Source organism: Canis lupus, chromosome 24 (assembly GCF_048164855.1).
Source record: "Canis lupus baileyi chromosome 24, mCanLup2.hap1, whole genome shotgun sequence".
Lineage (NCBI taxonomy): Eukaryota > Metazoa > Chordata > Mammalia > Carnivora > Canidae > Canis > Canis lupus.
This window is the reverse complement of record NC_132861.1, coordinates 5,319,288-5,339,609: the sequence shown is the minus strand read 5'-3', so window position 1 is coordinate 5,339,609 and position 20,322 is coordinate 5,319,288. Positions and strand designations below refer to the sequence as shown.

At 34.6% G+C, this 20,322-nt stretch overlaps 1 protein-coding gene across 28 annotated transcripts in view; it reads right to left on the bottom strand.

Annotated features, from left to right (window-relative positions):
- Positions 1–20,322, bottom strand: part of SUPT20H (SPT20 homolog, SAGA complex component) — a 39,873-nt gene that overhangs the window by 18,859 nt on the left and 692 nt on the right. For 14 of the 28 annotated variants that reach the window (XR_012017030.1, XR_012017031.1, XM_072797310.1 and 11 more), the window contains exons 2-12: positions 18,452–18,549; positions 15,214–15,249; positions 14,502–14,560; positions 14,167–14,233; positions 11,209–11,338; positions 10,129–10,232; positions 7,354–7,470; positions 7,065–7,118; positions 3,974–4,113; positions 1,908–2,064; positions 1,757–1,813 (exon numbers count right to left, since the gene is read on the bottom strand). Coding sequence is in view for 26 of the 28 variants with exons in the window: in XM_072797310.1 (XP_072653411.1) it covers positions 1,757–1,813; positions 1,908–2,064; positions 3,974–4,113; positions 7,065–7,118; positions 7,354–7,470; positions 10,129–10,232; positions 11,209–11,338; positions 14,167–14,233; positions 14,502–14,560; positions 15,214–15,249; positions 18,452–18,454 (924 nt within the window). In the remaining 2 variants the exon portion in view is untranslated. Of the gene's footprint in view, positions 1–1,756; positions 1,814–1,907; positions 2,065–3,973; positions 4,114–7,064; positions 7,119–7,353; positions 7,471–10,128; positions 10,233–11,208; positions 11,339–14,166; positions 14,234–14,501; positions 14,561–15,213; positions 15,250–18,451; positions 18,550–19,634; positions 19,760–20,322 lie in introns of all 28 variants that reach the window. The other 14 variants (XM_072797307.1, XM_072797306.1, XM_072797305.1 and 11 more) reach the window with 4 other exon arrangements.

The following is a 20,322-nucleotide window of genomic DNA, read 5'->3' as shown; positions in this document are numbered from 1 at the left end:
TCACTATTTGGCTTTAATAACAAATTAGAATCTCTTTTGTCATTAAATAGGTGTAGTAAACACAGATGCTTTTTTTTGGGCAGTTCCTCTTCTTTTATCCCGTAAGTTGATATCATCACATTTATCCTTTAGGAAAGCTAGAAAGTCAAAAAGAGAATCAGGACCAGGATCTTTTCCTTCAGCTGGGTTTTCATGGAACAAGAGTTCTCTTAAGAGTGGTGACAAAACTGGGGGAAGTCTAGGGAATTTATATTGAAGTGGATAAAATTTTTGTTAATGTTTTCCATTTTTTAATCGGACATGGACCGTATATTCTGCATCATCTCCTACTAGCCCATGTGAATCAAATATTCTCATCTTTCTGGCAACCATGACCTTAAGAGTAAATCAGATTCACCTGGGAACTTGGTAAAGATACAGATTTCCATGTCCTTCCCCTGGAGACCTGACTAAATTAGAAGATCTGGGGCCTGAAACCTATATTTATTTGGCATTCTAGATGATTCTTCTGATAGATTCAGACTGAGAAACTTTGTATTAGTTTTGCTACTCAAAGTGTAAGCTGTGAACCCAGCACCCTCCACCACCTCCCCCTAGTACCATGCAACCTGGGAGACTGGCAAAACTGCAGCATCTCAAGTGCTAGCTCAGATTTCCTGAATTAAAATCTGCATTTTATCAAGCAAGCCAAGGTGATTAGGATACACATTAAAGTTTGGGAAGCAATGCTTTGGATATCCAGTCTACTTTCCAAAGCTAAATCCCACTCTTTGGTATTTATACTAACATCTCTTCTCAAGCTGTGTTCCTCCAGAAACACCTAAATTATCAAAAAATAATATAGTTTACTTCCTTTAGTCATATATATAGTGTACTTCTGATGGTTTTGGATTTGTACTTTTCACAATTTTTTTTTTAATTTCCAGAAAATAAGAATAGTACATTTGCTAGCTTAGGAAGGATGCAAAAGAAAAGCAAACATCCATTAAAATAACAAACCAATTTTAAAGAGTTGAGCAAAGAACAAAATGGAACACAGGAGAAATAGGAAAGTAAAAGAAATAAGGGACAGGTCATCAAAAGGTCTCTTTCATGTTTTTGATCATTTATAGGTCATGAATATTATGGATCAGCAGAAAATAACATCAAAGTTTCTAATTTTGGCCACTGCTCTAATATTGTTAATTTTTACATTTAACTAATTCAAGAAAAGTAGCATTACCAGGAAATTATAATGAAATACTATGAAAAAAGAATACATCTTATACGTATTATGTAATATTACCATCTTTTTCTATATTTAAAAATTCCTTGGTTATTATTCCTACTCTAAACAGACTTTTTACAGCAATACAAATGTATTAAGCAGTTATTCTTACACAAGTTAATGTGAAAGAATATTCTTAAAATATTCTAAAAATGAGTTACTGATTAAAAAAAAATCATTACTTTGTAAGTTAAGTGTTTGTTTTCCTAGAGTATAAGCTGCTACTAGTTAAATTTAGGAACCTTATATGAAAATAAGTGCAGGGATCCCTGGGTGGCGCAGCGGTTTAGCACCTGCCTTTGGCCCAGGGCGCGATCCTAGAGACCCAGGATCGAATCCCACGTCGGGCTTCCGGTGCATGGAGCCTGCTTCTCCCTCTGCTTCTCCCTCTGCCTGTGTCTCTGCCTCTCTCTCTCACTGTGTGCCTATCATAAATAAAAATTAAAAAAAAAAAAAAAGAAAATAAGTGCAATTCATGAACTGACTTACATCCACTTCAGAAGGTATGGCCAAATTACAGGGACTCCGCTTCCACATATCTACACACTGAAAATTAAAAACAGTATTAATACGCTGAAAGTTCAAAGTGAGCAGAGCTCTGACATAATAATAAGCTTCATTTAAAAAAACACATACTTACATTTCCTGCTTTAGATATCTTGAGATCATAATGTTGACCTGCCTTTCTTTCCTTCCTTTTTTGTAAGAAATCAAGTAATTTTAGCTGTGGAGGAGGTGGACAATGAGACAGATCCTGTTGCCGATTCAGAGACGACCTGGAATACCTCTTGAAACATCTGAAATATTAAGAGTCAAACTAACAAAATTAAAGAAATAAAAAATCTCTATTTAGATCAGTAAGCATTATATATATAAATCACAGATATCTGTAGAACACTACCTCTTGCCAAGCAAAGTCCCAGGCAATGGTAAAACAAAAATGAACAAGACCAACAAAATTCCTGCCACCATGGAACTAAGAAGTCCAGAGGGAAAAAAAAAACATTCATATGTAAACAGGTAAGATCATTTCAGAGAGCACTGATCAGTAGGAGGAAAAACAAAACAAAAGAAAACCAGGGTACTGTGGTGAGTCAGAGATAGAGAGGGCAACATTAGGTAAGATAAAGGAAGGACTGACTGAAGAAATGATGTGTGAGCTGAGACATGAATGGCAAGAAGGAATTGGCTATGAAAAGATCATGGAGGGCACCTGTGTGGTTCATTGGTTGGGCGTCTGCCTTCTGCTCAGGTCATGATCTCAAGGACCTAGGATCAAGCCTTGCATTGGGCTCCCTGCTTGGTAAGGAGTCTGCTTTGCCCTCTCCCTCTGCCTCCACCCACCCCTGCATCCCCTGCTCATGCTCTCTCTCACTAGCAAACAGGTAAAATCTAAAAACAAACAAACAAACAAAAAAGACAAGATCTGGGAATGAGTATCTGAAGTACAGAGAAAAACGTAAAAACTAAAAAAGAATTAACTTAATCTGTTTTAAAGACAGAAAATAGATGTGGCCACATTAAATAGATGAGGTCAGAGAATGAGGAACGGGCCTTACAGATCAATGGTGAAGTGTTTTGATTTAATGTGAAGTACAATGAGAAGCTTTTAGGGAAATTTAAGCAAGCAGTGGCATAATCTCCTTTGAGGTTTTTAAAAGATATTAAGGTTTGCTGACCTGGCAAATAGACCAGAAGGGAGCAAAGATAAGTAGCGGGAAGATCGGTTGAATAGAAATTTACTGCAGAAGTCAAGATGAAGATGACGGTGACTTTAACAAAAAGATTTAGCAGTGGGCATGGAGATGTGGAGAGAAAGAGAGATTTTATAAGAACTGCTGACTGATCTTATATGGACTTATTTCACTATTTCTGAAATTGTATCTTTTCTTTAGCATACACTGTTTACACAATAAATTTAGGAATTTAGAAATTGGGTTTTTGAAATCCTTCAAACTTGAAGATTATCCAAAGTGAGCAATTCAAACAATTATGTCAAGAGTACTTAATGACGAACGAATTATAACTGTAGCCCAAATTAATGTAAGTAGAGGAGATAGCTAAGACATTTAAAGACAAATTACAACGTTATAAAAGGGGCATCTGCTTATAAACTAACTTGCCAGGCTGTGATATTTTACCAGATCTCAAAAATAAATTCAAATTGTTTCTTTCTTTCCACAATTTTATTTACTTGAGAGAGGGAGAGAGAGCACAAGTGGGGAGGAGGAGGAGGAGAAGCAGACTCCCTGCTAAGCAGGGAGCCCGACTAGGGTCTCTATCCCAGAACCCCTGGATTATAACTTAAGCCAAAGGCAGATGCTTAACCAAATGAGCCACCCAGGCACCCCCACATCATTTCTTGAAAAGCAATATTATCAAAACAAACAGGTTATTGGTTATTAGTAATTAATAAAGAAATTATTCTTTGTTTATACTTGTCTCTCTCAGCCTCTCTTTGGTAAACACTCTAAACTTTAGAAGTTTATTCTTTCACAAAATGCAGAGAATGTACCATTTCAATATAAAGCAGACAGTATTTAAAAACCGTAATACACAAAAAAAGTAATAAGGCCATTAAATTCCTATTTAAAAAAAAATCAGAGCACTTAAATACTTTGGAGGGAAAAGATGCCATAAATAGGGAAGTTTAAAGCTACTTGCCTAGGAGCATCCTTTGGTTTACCTATCTACAAAGGCAATTACCGTTTCATTGGGCGTGTATTCATCTTTTGCTTGTTATAAAGCAGTCTGTTTGCAGTGCAGGTTACTGCTATAGAAGGATCAAGACACAGTGGTTCAGCTGTAGCGAGGATCAGTTGGCTCTCAAGCAACAGTTTATCTTCCTAGAATGTATTAAGAGCAAACGTCAATAACAGATACAAATTTTTCAAAATTCAGTAATTTGTCCAAAATGGTCAAGTTGTAAGAGTGCCTATTCATTAATTCAACAAATATTTGCTGAGCACCTAATGTGTTAGGGCCTATTCTAAGCATTGAGGATTAAGTAGTGAACAAAACAGATAAATCTGCTTCCACAAAGCTTACAGATTCATGATGGATCATAGAATTTTCATTAACACAGAGATTAACACTCCCATTCTATACTTAGCTTAACTTCATTACAAAAATAAAAATGAACACACTAACACTGTATACACTCTATATGCCCAATTTCAAATTGTATACAAGTGTTTTACTGGTATTGCTTTACTGCATTCCATTTTTTGTTGCTTAATGATTAAGTTATTTTAATAGCAACAACTAAATTTTTTATGGTCAATGAGTCAATTAATACTATTGCTGAATAAGAATTTTTGCAAACAAAGAAACACTGCTTCTTTCAACAGTTCAACTTTTTATTATGGCTATTTTCAAACATACACAAAAAAAGACAGAAGTATAGTGACACCCATGTACCAACATTCATTTCATTTAACAACTGCCCCTGTAACATATTTGTTTAGCTGGAGTAATTTAAAATAGGTTATATTATTTTATCTGAAAAAACTTAAGCATGCATTGCTAATTGATAGGAGCTCTAACATCCAGTCTGGCTTTAAATTTCCCATTATCTCCAGTGTATTTTTAGTTGGTTTGTTAAAATTTCAGCTCAAAGTCTATAGTTATATTTGGTTTTTATCTCTTAAACATCTTTTTAAAATTCTGTAATGATCACCTCTTTCTCATTTTTTTCCCCTTTTCTCATGCAGTTGTTTATTGGATCTGACCAACTCTTTCCCTGTGGACTTTAACTGGATCTGACTGATTGCTTCCTCACTTTGTCATTTAATAGTTTCTTTTACTTCCTGAATTCCTAGTAAACTACTAGATCTAGAAGCTTAATTTAATTCTTGTTCTGCCTTTTAAGACAGTAATTCTTGTCTAATAGGCACTATCTGTACTTTCTCTTGCATCACACCAGGAGAAACACAATGAATGACTGTCCCCCTTTTACACCAGTGGGGTTAGTCAGATCTCTGCATTATAAATACTATGAACCTATGATCTAATGGTTTATATACCTAAGAATTCTAGTTGTCTAGATTAATACTTCTAAATTGATGTTTTAAAAAATCCATTTATTTCTTTTGTACCTATTAGCTGTAATTATTACCCCCAGCCCTCCTTGAGGCTATGTATAATATGTGCTAAGTAGTTGTGAGTGTCAGCTTTTCAATTGTGGTAAGATTACCCATCAGGCAGGAATGTTATGGAGCTTACATCAACATTTAATGGTATAAAATTCAAGGAAAATTAAGTTGAGATACTATTAATATCTATAATATGTGAAATCACAACAAAATTTTTGCAATTTGGAATCCTTAATTACAAAAGCACCATTTAGAATGCATCTCATTCAAAGAAATTCAAATACTCTCCAATATCGGAAATGCAAGTGGTCTTCTATACTTCCTGATTCTTACTGGAACCTTTTAAAATCGTTAATAAAGCAATATTTGAATGTATTATACTCTCAAAAGTTAAGTCTAAATCCATGTTTATATGAATGCAAATTTAGAAAATAAACTTTTGTGTAAAGATGCAGGTAGTATTTTTTTGTTTGTTTTATTTTGAGATCTTATTTATTTACTTGTGAGACATAGGCAGAGAGAAAGAAGCAGGTTCCATGCAGGGAGCCTGATGTGGGACTCGATCCCGGAACTCTAGGATCATGTCCTGGGCTGAAGGCAGGCGGTCAACAGCTGAGCCACCTAGGCATCCCCAGGTAGTAGTTTTCAAAGACAGAAACTATGCATCTGCCTGTAAGAAATGTCCTCTACTAACATTTACTTTGTATCAAGATAATTCTGTATGTTCTCCCTCTTTTCTACTGAGATGTAACTGACACACTATTTTTAGGTGCAGGAATGATTTGATATTTGTATACACTGCAAAATGACCACATTAAGCCTAGGTAACAAGTATTACTACATACAGCTACAAAAGTTATTCTTCTTGTGGAGAAAAATTTTAAGATCTAGTTTTTCTAAATAATTTTCTCCTAATCACTGATTGGCTATCTAACATAGAGTTCATACAGGAAAGGCAGAATAAAAATGCTACAATCTCTCCCTTTATTCATCAACATTCAAAATAAGAAACTGATATCCTAGCAACTTCTTATGCTGACCAATAAGGGTTGGTTTTTTTTTTTTTTTTTTTTTTTTTGGTTTTTAATGTTCTTTCAATAGCTTTTAACCTTGCAGGTGAAGATTATAGCCTAAACTAAAACACAACACTTGACAGTTACTGATGATTGCATCTTATTCATAACCACATTTTGCAGATAATTTTCATTATTGATATTTTCTTGGGTTTAGTAACTCTTCTCCTCTATAGCAGCAGAGTGGTACCTAATATACACTGAGCCAGCACTGGAGAGTTAATTGGCTAGGCTTTTTGCCTAATAACAGGCATGAATGGCAAAAAGATAGGCTAGACCTGCTTTAGCATCCTAGATAATAAAAAAGCAGCATCTATTGTATCCATGGTATAAAAACAAATATTTTTCTTCTATTTGAATGGGGATTAAAAAAAATTAAGTTTCACACGTTGTGCAGATGAAGGCATTCTGACCCTGTTTCACCATGGTCCTAAAGCAAATGGGACTGAACTATTTAGTTCCCTGAGCAATTACTGCATGGATGAAGAGACCCCTGACTTCTAAAGCTCATAAAGGAATCCTAAAACTTACTCATGAATAAAATTATGAGTAAAATATCTTTTGCTTAACTTAATGGTAAGTACTGTTCTACCCTTTATTTTGCCTGTTTGGGATTAAAAAACAACTAACCTGGGTCCATTTATGGTTATCGCTTGTTATTGAATGTACATCACAGATTAAAGTCTAAAAAAATATAAAATTTAAGAAATACATTAATATGTAGACATGCAAACATATGAAAATATTTAATAAATAAAACTTTAAGTAAAACTTAAAATTCCCTTTTTTTAAAGTTTTGTTTTTAGGTAATCTCTACTTCCAAAGTGGGGCCTGAACTTACAACTCTGAGATTAAAAAAGTCAACAGCTCCACTGACTGAGCTAGCCAGGCACCCGTAAAATAATTAAACATTCCTTACCTGCATTGTTGGTCGTAAGAGAATATGCCTACTTTGGTAACCAGGAGATTTCATATTACTGGACTGCCTGTAGTCACGTATTTCTGCTATGACACATCCACAATGAAAAATATTAACCTGTTTTAAGTGAAAATATTTAATTGTCTTTTTTAAAAGACTACATAAGTATTTTTACATTCAATGTTCAGGTTCTTTACATGCTTATGCAATGCTTCTGACCACTCACATAATCTTAAGTGGACTTCCTTACTGGTGGATTTACCACTATATAAACTTTTCCAAGGAATTATTTTATGGTCATCACTATGACTCAAGAAGCAGTTTAAAATCATTTAATGGCTTCTAATTATAGATTTGAGTTTTGGCATTTATATTCTATTAATGTTATAAATCACTGGAAATGCTGTTCTTGATGTTCACTGGCCCACTGTTATAATTTGCTAACTCTGTCATTGTTATAGTTTGTCTTTGTTATACACTGTCAATCAAATCTGCCAGAGTTTCGGCTTCTGATTTTCAGAAATATGACTGTCTTTACTAACAAAAGAAGCTAACTAAAAATATAAATAATAATTTTCAGCTAAACATACCATTTTCCAGGCCAAAGGTAAGAACATTTATCACTTAAGTCTTGCTAAATACAACCTGCTATAGGCACTTATAGTACTAGGTTTTTTTCACTCTTTCAGAACTTTTACTGGGAACTGTGACTTTCTATGCTAGGAGTTGTTATTATGCTCATTCTTTTAAACGAGTATTTATTGAAAACGACAATGTGAACTATATGCCAGGCACAATCCAAGAAGCTTCACAGATACAGAGATGGTGGTGGTGGGATGACATTTAATATGGGAAGACAGGGAATAAACACGTACAGAAATAAACAAGATAATCTTAGATGATGATAAATGCTAGAAAGGAAATAAAATAGAGAGGAGCTAACTTAGATTGTGTGATCAAATAAAAAACTCTTTGAGGGAGTGACTTTCTGGCTGAGGCCTGAATCATAACAAAGGGCCAGAAATCGGCACAGATCATCCAAACAGAAGGAACAGCAGATAAAAAGTCTTAAGGTAGGAATAAACTTGGTGTGTTTTAATATGTAAAGAATCATAGATGTCTGCAGTGTAGCGAGTAAAGATAAGAATCAGGAGATGAAGAAGAGAAGGCAGGGGTTTTGTACAATGAGAAGACATTAGACAATTTTAAGCTAGGAACCTTTTTTTGTTTTTTGTTTTTTTTTTTCCAATTTTTGTTTTGTAAGCTTATCTAACTCTCCATGGAGAATTGATTTCTGGGGTTCTAGAATGAAAGCAAAAAGTTCAGCAAGGTAACTACAACAGGTCATGACCATAAATATTTTGAAGGTACAGCTGACATTTGCTGATGGACTGAACGTGAAAGGTGAAAGCGAGATTACAGAGATTGAAACTGGTATGAAAGCTTTATTCTTGTCATGGTAAGTTTGAGGAATCTATTACATACCCCAGTAAATAGAAGTTTGGACCTTGACGGAATGAACAGTCATGCAGAGAGATATAAGCAACAAATTAAATGTCATTTTAAAACCCATGACACTGATTGACATCCTCCGGGGACAGAGTGTTACTAAAGAATGGGGGGGGGGGGGTAGGATTGAACCCTGAAAACCTCACACATTTATGAGTGGAATAGAGATGACAGTAAAGAAGATGGAAGGAATAGAGAGAAGAGGAAAACCAGAATGTGAGGTCTCAGAAGCCAAAAGAATGTTTCAAGGAGGAAGCAGTCATTTGCACTGAATTTTGCTGAGACCAATTAAAATGAGAACAGAAAAGTGACCAATTGACTTTGTGCCATGGACGTTACTGGTGACCTTGACAAAGTCACCTCTGTAGAATGGTGATGTTATAAATGCTGAAAGAGGTAGGTAGTGAAAAGAACTGGATGAGATAAAATAGAATGATAACAGACAACTTTGTGAGTAACTCTATTGTCAAGAAAAGCAGAATTATAGAACAGCAACTGCAAAAGGACATGGGGTCAAGAGAGGATTAAGTTGAGATATAGTACAACCCACTTGTATTCTTTATCTAGTAAAAAGGGAGTAAACAGATGCTAAAAGAGAGAGGGGTCATAGATGCAAATTGAGAAGGAAGAGAATCCAGAATACAAGTAGAGAGAATTTCTTAGGAACAGCAGACTTCATTTTAACAGAAAAGCAGGCAGATAGTATCAACACAGCTGTGGATGCTAGTTGACTAGGACTAGGAGAAAATCGAAAATTCCATCAGATGGCTTCTTTTTCTAAGTACCTAGTACTGCTGAAGTAAAGCCAAGAAGTAGTTTCTCCCATAATCTTGATTGCAGGTATAGGGATATGTGTGACAAATGAACTGTTAAAGCAATTTTAGAAGAATCAACTAAATCTACACATTTCAGTACAGCCTAAAGGATGAGTATCCCACGGTAAAATGGGTTACCATTTAACTATATATATAATGTCTCATTTCATGTTCTAATCACCATTGAGAACATAATTATCACTTATAACAAAGACCATAGAGTTGACAAATTTAATGACATTATACATTTATTCAAGATTTTATTTATCCGAGAGAGAGAAACAGCACAAGCTGGGAGAGCAGCTAAGCAGGGAGCCTGACACAGGGTTGATTCCAGGACCCTGGGATCATGACCTCAGCCAAAGACAGATGTTTAACTGACTGAGTCACCCAGATAACCCTCTAATGACATTTTAAAGAAAATGACATTTTAAAGAAAAAGATTTTGTACCTGAGATTTTTCTAGGAGATCAACCAAAATAGGAGGTAATTCTTCTGCATCCAAGTATTCAAGCAATTCCCCTTCTTCATAAGGCAGTCGAATGGTCTCAGAATCTTAATATTAAAACAAAGTTTCTGAAAAATGATCAGGCTCACTGCAAACCTTACATACATAATTTAAATGAAGTTCCATAAAAAATGAGAATAAATCTCCAAAACTTTTCTAAAATCCTTTATTTAAGCCTTATAAATGAATCACTTCATGTACTGCTAAAAGGCTTTACCAACTGTATACAATTTTAGGTCAGAAAGGAGAAAATCCCCAACACACCATGGAAAAGAATCTGGCGTAACAACAAAATGCAAACCACAGCCAGCAGTACAATAATCAGAATATGATAAAATTCCAACCCTGGTAACTGAAAGTCCCTTGAAGACTACAAATCTAATCTAAAAATCAGTACGATAATTTGCTACCTCATCTGAAAAATGGTCACTTACAGAACAAAATTCTCTGTTACATTTTATAACTATCAACAACACAAAAAAATCCTTAACTGGATGACTGCCTTATAGAACCCATATCATCACCATATCAAATTTCTAGATGTCTCTTTGATAAAATCTAAAAATACTTATATTTCAAAACTCCATTTTCAAGTTTACATTAATAGAAATAAATCTTACCAAATAAGAAAATTATTCAAAAGGCAGTGAGTCTGCTTAATTTCAGACTCAGAGTCTACTCAAAATAAAGAAGAAAAACATAAAACACCGTATGCTACCTTAAAATGTAAAATAGTAATAGACAGAAAATTGTGACAATTATTTAAATGTTAGGTCTTTTATAATTTAACTTCCAAGACCTACCGCAGTTGTAATTCAACTGCACATTCACAAAGGTAATCATCTTACAGATATTTTCTAATAAGACACGTTGTAAAAAGGAAAATTTGGACTCACATCTTCTTTTATCATCACTGATCTGAGGGACAGACCACCTAGTAGGTTGAAAAACTACTTCTAAAAGATAGCACATCCTGCCTTGCAGATGGATTTTTTGTGGCTACAGCTCTCTGCAGGTTCTTACCTGATCCATTTTTCCCCCTGAGCATCAGAGAATATCCCTCATTTCCTGGGTATAGGTTGACCACTAAACAGGATAAGGTCTCTTGCATAACAAGCTTCTCTAATAAATTCACATTTCTTCTTAATTTCTGCTTTAAAAAGAGGCAGAGCTCATGAAAATAATCCAGCATAACCTTAACAAAAATGCTATGGTCTAACAAAATCAGATCTGAATTAATCTTTTGTGCTCCTTCCACATATGATCCTGAATATATGGGGAAGATTCACAAACATGACAGCCATCAAATACAGGATGCCTAAGTAAACTCAATTTTGATCTAATTACTATGTTTTCTACAAATTAATTCATACCACAAAAAGCAATCTATAAAAAAATAAAAAAATATATAAAATACGTATCTTTGCATACATAAGCAGAATATAACAAAAATATTTAAATGAGTAAAATATAAAACCATTAAGCGCAAATATATAAAGCACAGACACCATATACTTACTGTTAAGTATAAATCTACACATAAAGAACTTGTGGTATTATCTTAAGTTGTACCGTTATTGTACTTTTTAAAATATTTTCTGGCATAAAATAGATCATAAAATTCAACAGCTCTAGTTAGTTGTAATGCTAGGCTCAAAGATACCTAGCTGGTAAGGGGAAATAAGGAATTTAAGTGATTTCCTATATAAATTCAATATAATAGCTCTTTACAAACCATTTTGTTAAGAAAATCATCAGGAAATACAGTACACATACCTAAAAGTCCATTATTTTAGAAACACACATTTTAAAATGAACCTCACATATATAGCTGTTAAAATTCATTTCATCAAATTTTACTTATAAAAAAATTGAGTCCATGAATATTTTTGCAGGATCTCAAAAATACACTTGAGTATTTTATATTAAACATGTATATATACAGTCACATGCAGAAATAAATGATAAATTGATTTATTGTAACCATGGAATAAAACCTCCCCAGCATTTTGAAAATTAAAAAAATGATTAGCAAATTAACAATTTAACTATTTAAAAAAAATTAGTAGAAGGGTGCCTGGATGGTAGAGTTGGTTAAGTGTCTGACTCTTGGTTTTGGCTAAGGTCACCATCTCAGCTTCATAAGCTCAAGCCTCAAATCGGGCTCTGTGCTCAGTGAGAAGTCTGCTTGAGATTCTCTTCCCCTCTCCTTTTACCTCTCCCCACTACATGCTCTCTCTCAAATAAATAAATAAATCTTAAAAAAAAAAGATTAACAGAGAGAGACTAAAATTTTTAAGTATTTTCAAGTGTAGAGAAAACCTAATAAGACAGAACAGTCAGATCAATTGTGACAGCATTGAGTATCTCTCCCCACTTACTTCTGGGGTGAGTAAAATAACAGGTCAGAAAATTTCTTGTTAAAGGGCTAGACAGTTTTAGGCCTGTGGGCTATCAGGTCTGTGTTACAAATATGTAACTCTGCTATTGTACCCGGAAATCAGCGACAGACAAGACATAAATGAATGGTTGTGGCTGGATTCCAATAAAAATTTACAAAAACAGGGACGCCTGGGGGGCTCAGTAGTTGAGTGTCTACCTTCGGCTAAGGGCATGATCCTAGGTATGGGGACTGAATCCCACAGTGGCTCCCTGCAGGAAGCCTGCTTCTCCCTCTGCCTATGTCTCTGACTTTCTCGGTCTCTCATGAATAAAAAAAATATCATTAAAAAAAAATTTACAAAAACATGCAGTGGGCTAGATTCAGCTGGCAGATAGATAATGGCTGCCAACCTCAATTTAGAATCTTTATGTATCCTGTCTTAGCTGTGTCCCTAAGATGACAGATGTGTTTGTTATATTGATTGTGGTGACAGTTTCACGGTGACTATGTCAAAACTTAGAAAATATAAACTTTAAACACATGTAATTTATTGTATATCAAATATACTTCAACAAAACTTGTAAGAAACATATCATAAGGTTTATTCAGTAATTATCTATCATCTTTCCCTATGTTAAGATTTTAAAAGCTAGATATTACTGGCATTCCACTTATTTTCTGCCTAAAACTAAAATAGTGTGTGTATATATATATATACTAGTAAAAATGTAAAATAGTGTATATATATACTACATATATATATACTACACACACACACACACATATACATATACATATACATATATATATATATATAATTTTTTAAAAAGAGAGTGCACAAGGGGCAGATTCTCCGAGGGAATCTTAAGCAGCCTCCACACTCAGCATGGAGCCTAACATGGGGGCTTGATCTCAGGACCAAGATCATGACCTGAGCAAAAATCAAGAGTTGGATGCTTATCTGACTGAGCCACCCAAGCCCCAAATGGATTCATTTTTAGTGTATGTGCTGCAGAAACAACACAATGGTATTCATATTTAGAGAAGTCATAGAGTCTTTTAAGGCTCTTATTACTCAAGAATGCAAAAGATATCAAAAAATCAATTTGTTACATTATATTGCTCATACTTTTATACTAAATAAAAATGAGTTAAGTTAACCTGGGCCAGAATGAATTTTTGTGACCAAATTCATCTTCTATTATCACACCTGAATTTCCTACACATCCTTGTAATAGCTTTAACTTTCCAGTACAAATCATCATGAGGAAAAAGGCTACTTTTTTCCTCCTGTCTTCAGTCTACAAATCACTTGGGGGTGGGCAGAGCAAAAGATAATATACAGGGTAGCTTTGCTTCTTTGGGCTTCTCAAGGAAATATTTTCCATTATTCAGCAAGCACTATTCATCTCTCTTACCCAAGTAGATAATCCATACCTGGTGCCAGATTAGCCAAGGCTGTGGGTCAGCTACAGAATAGGCTACCGTGTAGCTAGAAAAGATGTTAGTCTACTCACAAAAGTATAGATCATGATCTGCTTCAAATGTCCATCTTCCTTTACAGTTCAAAAACAATAACATAAAACATTTATACTTACCTTAACCTCGGGCTCTTTTTCACATTCTTCAATATATAAGTCATAAAGTTTTTGAAATACAGATTTTCTAAAATTTAATGAAACAAAATAATGTGATTATTATAATTATCACAAAATGAAATGTTAATTTGGATTTTTCTCTAATTCCCCCCCCCCCAATTTCCCCCAAATTGGGAGTGAAGTTGGATTGGATATAGTAGCTATTATCAATTTAGAAATTTCTAATACATATAAAGTACCTATAACATTTCTGGCACAGTGCCCAGAGGGAATGCAATAAATGGTAGCTATCATCATACTTTCAATAATCTAAGATATCAATCAAGTATTTATACCTTCCACTAGACAGGTATTTCCTTTTAGGAGGTCTCTGTCGGGCACTTTCAATGACATACTAAAAAAAAAAAAAAAAAAAAGGTTTATGAAAACAGTTTGCCTTTTGCTTAGTGCATAAACAGCTATATTTTAAGTATACTTAAAACGTGTTAAGACTAAGAAAATCAGTCACTCAAGTCTCTGATTCACATTAAATTATACCTTGTGGGAAAAACTACTTAATTTCTAGATATACGTTATGAGCAAGTGAAATTTAAACTGCACTAAAATTTAGCACAGTATTTCACTGTGTTACAAGCAAAATCATACAGTTTCAGGACTATGATTTCACAGGTCAGAATTATTCTCAAAATGTTTTATGGTTGTTTAGAATATGCCTAGCATATCTAACTGCAAGAACTCTCCATATTCTTGGACTATCTTTCCCTTTAATTGAACAATTAGAAAACTTATCAAAACAGGAAAACAATTTTAAAATTTCTATGTCTTTGTTCAATAATTTTTATTCCACATTATCCAAGAATTCCAAATAACAGATGACCCAAACATCATCACAAAGTATTTCTATATATTTATAACTAAATTATATGCATACTTACCCTAAAATTCTGTTAATGTACTCCTTTGACAACCACAAAGAAAAATCTCTTAGAATAGTTTTGTTAATTAAGACATAAACACTACTTAATATGTAACTTAATCATATCTCACCTCAGCACGATCCAAAGCTAGTTCTAAAGCTTGTTGCTGTAAAAAGTAAACAGTTTATCTCGTATTATTCTTACAAAAAGTAATTTAATATACATGTAATATTTTAAATTAAATGTTTAAATAGATTTTATTTTCTAAAGCACATCTAACATATTTTCCTTTATTTGATATCCTCAACCCACCCCACTGTATGTTCAAGATATATTACAAAGAAAAAACATGTCATTCTCGGGTACCTAATCATGACAATAAATTATACAAGAAATGCTAAAAGGTTTTTTTCTGGCTAGTGCTTATGGCTGATACAGAGCAAAGGTTGTAGATAGGAACTACTACCACTTTATAAACTTCAAGTTCTTCAATATTAAGAGCACCATTCAAGTATTAAAATATATGGCCATCAAGTATGCAATTAAAGTGAACCAAAGATAAAGTCTCCTAATCCACTAGGAATGCTGAAAATTGAGGGTGCTGACATACTGGTATCTAACACCAATTTAGAAATTCCTAATTCCTTAATGCAGACAATCAGTGCCCAACAGAAATGCAATAAAATGATAACTATCATTACCATGTTTCAATGACTTAAGATATCATCAACTGTAAGTATGCATCAGTATCCTAAGTAATATTAAGAAAAAAATGCAGCCAATTATAATTGTAAGATGCCCTTGATCATAGACTCAGTAACATTAAAATGTAAAAGGAAATGCATCTAGAATGAAATAATAGTTTTATTCCTGCATGTAGGGTTTGAGAACTTAAAGATTCCCACCCTTCATCCATTTCTTTGAGACTCTTTTATCAAGGCTAGAGAAAGAAGGGAAGTTCTCCCTTCATTTATAAAACTTTGTTTTGTAATGACATCTAAGAATAAAAAGTATTAGTTTTAAATAAGCAAGTTTAACACCAATGATATCTCTAGAAGAAGTGGTTTGGGTACCATACAGGATTACAGTATTTTTCAGTAACAACGATAGTCTTTTTAAAAACAATTATTTATATATTTGAGAAAGAGTGAGAGAGCATTAGAGAGGCAGAGCAAGCCCAAGTGGGGGGTCAGTAGGAGGGGGAGAAGCAGGTAGAGGGGCTATATCTCAGGACCCCACCTGAGATCATGACCTGAGTAGAAGGCAGATGCTTAACTGAGCCATCCAAGTGCCTGATAGTCCTCTTTAATTCATTTTCTTTCTTATTTAAATTCAATGCCAACATACAGTAATAACACCCAGTGCTCATGCCATCAAGTGCCCTTCTTAGTGCCAATCACCCAGTTACCCCATCCCCCCACCCACCTTCCCTTCCACAACCCTGTTTCCTAGTTAGGAGACTCTCATGGTTTGTCTCTAATTTTTCTCACTCAGTTACCCTCCTTTCCCTTATAATCTCTTTCACTATTTCTTATATTCCAAGTATTAGTGAAACCACATGATTGTCCTTCTCCGATTGACTTATTTCACTCAGCATAATACCCTCCAGTTCCATCCATGTCAAAGCAAATGGTGGGTATTCATCTTTTCTGATAGCTGAGTAATATTCCACTCATGTGAGTAATACACCACATCTTCTTTATAATTAGTTCCATTGAGAGGCAGAGAACTTTTCATTTTTTATTTACAAGGGCCTAAATTTTTGTTTTATTTTGTAGACTCTAGTAATTCAACCTACTAAATTCCATGGGATAAAAACTAGCATCCACCAAAATCCCAATAAAGCAAAAGGAAAAATAAATACTGCCAACCTTTGGAAATCATGTAAAGGTTTAAGTGGCCCTGCTACCCTAGTCCTAGGAATGGAGAATTCATGATTACAAAATAGCTGGTCTTTTTAGACTGCAATTTAAAAAAAAAAGAAAAAAAAGAATACTTACATTACTAAACATCTAAAATGAAAAAGTGAAAAAAGTCTGAAATATGCCATCATTTCAAAAAGTTCAGTTAAAATAAATTTATATTTTTTTATGAAAAAAATCTTGTAAGCAGCAAATTCCTAGTGAAATTGGTTCCCAGGTTTCAAGAGGAGATTCTTGAATGTAAACCATTTTCCACCACAAAACCATAACCCTTGATATTCCCTCTCAACAAATATATAAGGTTCTTTTAATTGTTTTGGTCTTAAAATCTTAAAGTAAGTTTATATAAAAAAATGAGAATAAACACAAATATATACTCTAGAGCAAGTGACTATTGTTAATCTTCTCAAGCAAACTCATCTTGTGAAATCAAAACTTCAAAAGCTCTAGTGAGATATAACTGCTTGTATTTGTAAGCATCATTTATTCATCATCTCCTTCTAACACTTAAGAGGAAAGTAACAGCTAATATGAATGAAAAATCTAAATCTAAGTGGAAGTCAGCACCTCGTTGCAACAGTTCTAATTTTCTCTAACAGGGCAGTGGTGGAAACACAAGATCAGAAGAGTATATATATAAATGTTTTCAAAGGTTTATTCAACACTGCGGTCAGTGTTTATTACTGTTTCTTTCAAACACAATAAAGTGATTTTTCCCCCTTTGTCTTTAAAATTTTTAATGGCAAAAGGAAAATGCCTTGCCCCAAGTATTTTTAATGATTCTAAGTCAGTGAACAAAAATGTGCGATTAGAAGGCAAACACTGGGGATGCCTGGGTGGCTCAGTGGTTGAGCATCTACCTTTGGCTCAGGTCTACCTTCGGCTCAGGGCGTGATGCCAGGGTCTGGGGATTGAGTTCCTCACTGTGCTCCCCACGGAGAGCCTGCTTCTCCCTCTGCCTCTCTCATGAATAAATAAATAAAATCTTATAAAGGGGGGAGGAGCTAACACTGATGCTGCTTAAAATGTTATTTGTAGTAAGCAGGTTACATTTGTTTTTAGACCAAAAAAAAAAAATCTAAAATTATGAGGAACTTTAAAATATGAGAAACCTGGGCAACCCCCCCCCCAAGTCATTTGTATTTATACCCATCCTCCTTGCCAGTGATTTGACTATGGCAGACTGAAGTATTTTTTTAATGCTTCACAAACATAAGGACAGATAAATTATCTTTTTTGAGTCAGACATAATTATAACACTGAATTGAGAGATGAGCCCCTTATTTTCTAGAGAAGATTTTGCAGGTGATTGCTAAGTAATTTCCCAGGGAGGGTTCACTTGGGCATACATGACTATTTCTGTACATGTAACACTACTATTTTTATAGAGATAAAGGAAGAGAACATTCTAAAACACAAATAAGAACATAATGAGCTATAGCTTACCATTGTGGTATAAAATAGGGGTCCAGAAAGAAGAGAAAACTTATGTGCGTTGATGAAGAGGGGTGAAAACCATGTCTTTAATATAAATCTTTATGGTGCTAAAAAAGCAAAAACAATAAAACCCCCACATTAACATAAACCTATTAAGAAAAATGAGATTATTTCATTATTAAGGAAAATGACCTGAGAAATAGAAACTTATGAACGCTTTTTTAAATAATCAGCAACTATAAAAATCACCTATCACAATCTTTCCAATTGTTGAAAAGTACAGCTTTAACTAGATAGAGTAAAATAAAGTTTGCATTACTCGTTTTCTTCAAAATATTTAACATCCAGGATAGAAAAGAATAAATGCTTTCAAATTTCTCTCCTTCACCACTGTTGCTGTTCTCATTGTGCCTCTTGGATTATTGTAATAATCTATCCACTAACCTTCATCACTATACAGTTCACTTTACAAATCATGCATTTTATCATACCTGCAGATAAAAATCCTTTCAAGATATTCCCCCAAACATCCCAAGCTCCATTTTGCAGATACAGTTCCAGCCCCTCCAGCACTTGCCCTCCTCAAGCAAACTGGATACACTGAAGAATCTCATTCCTCTAACACATGGGTTCTCACCCTGGCAGCACAACAGAATAACCTGAGGAGCTTTAAAAAGTGGCACACTCAGGTAGCCCCGGTGGCTTAGTGGTTTAGCGCCGCTGTCAGCCCGGGGTGTGATCCTGGAGACGCGGGATCGAGTGCCACGTTGGGTTACCTGCATGGAGCCTGCTTCTCCCTCCGCCTGCGTCTCTGCCTCTCTTTCTCTCTGTGTCTCTCATGAATAAATAAAATCTTTAAAAATATTTAAAAAAAAAAAAAGTGGCACACTCATGCCCTACTTTCTGATCAACTGGTCTGGAGTAGGGCTTAGGGATCAACATTTTTTGAATCTCCTCCAGGGGATTCAAAGGCTAACTCCCTCTAACTTGTATGTCTCCACAACTACGCTCTAAAAAGCACTTCCTCAAGGGACAGAAAACAGTATTTTCCATGTGAAATTGTTTTGGCTTTTTAGGGGCCCCCAAAGCTTAGGTTTTGCCAGTTTGGGTTTAAGAAACAAACAAAAAATGACAGGCACCATACAAGTTCCAGGAATAATAATTTAAAAAGTGAGTAAGACATTAATCCTACCTTTCAACAGTTTGTGGATTTATTATGAGTTTAAATTAAGGTGAAAATTCCTGATCATTGAATCTAAAGATGAAGGTAAAGCAGGTAACAGGCAAAATGTCATGACTTTAAAATTAGATCTGTCACTAATTTGGGGGAAACAGAAAGAGGAAGGAAGGCTTAGCAACTTTAAATATTACAGACAAAAACCATTGACTACGTATACAACTTACAAACCCAACTTTATGACTTTACATAGGATTTACCAGAACTCTGTGAAAACACTGTAATTACCGTCTCCATTTTACAAACTGAGGCACTCAAAATGAAGGGCTTTCCCAAGATCACACAACAGCCTGGAATCCAGACCTCTCTCGATTTTTGATCTTAGGTTCTCTGTACTAAAACTTACGACCTCCAGGCCATCGAACCAGCCCTCGTTTTTAGATCTTAAAAAGCAAAGCTAATAAAGACCCGATTTTGCCTAGACTAATGTACATCTTTTCTTTCTCTTAATTTCGATCTACCTTGCTATCATGCTTCTCAACCTTCACACACTGTCCTCAATCTAACCCCGAAAATCTTGCTAATCACGGTCTATTTTCTTGCCAGGGCCTTTAACGTACGGAACTCAGGAAAACGCAGCCCCTACTGAGCGGCGGTTCCAAGAGATGCCCTCCAGAATAGCTTGCTATTAAGTTAATTCCTG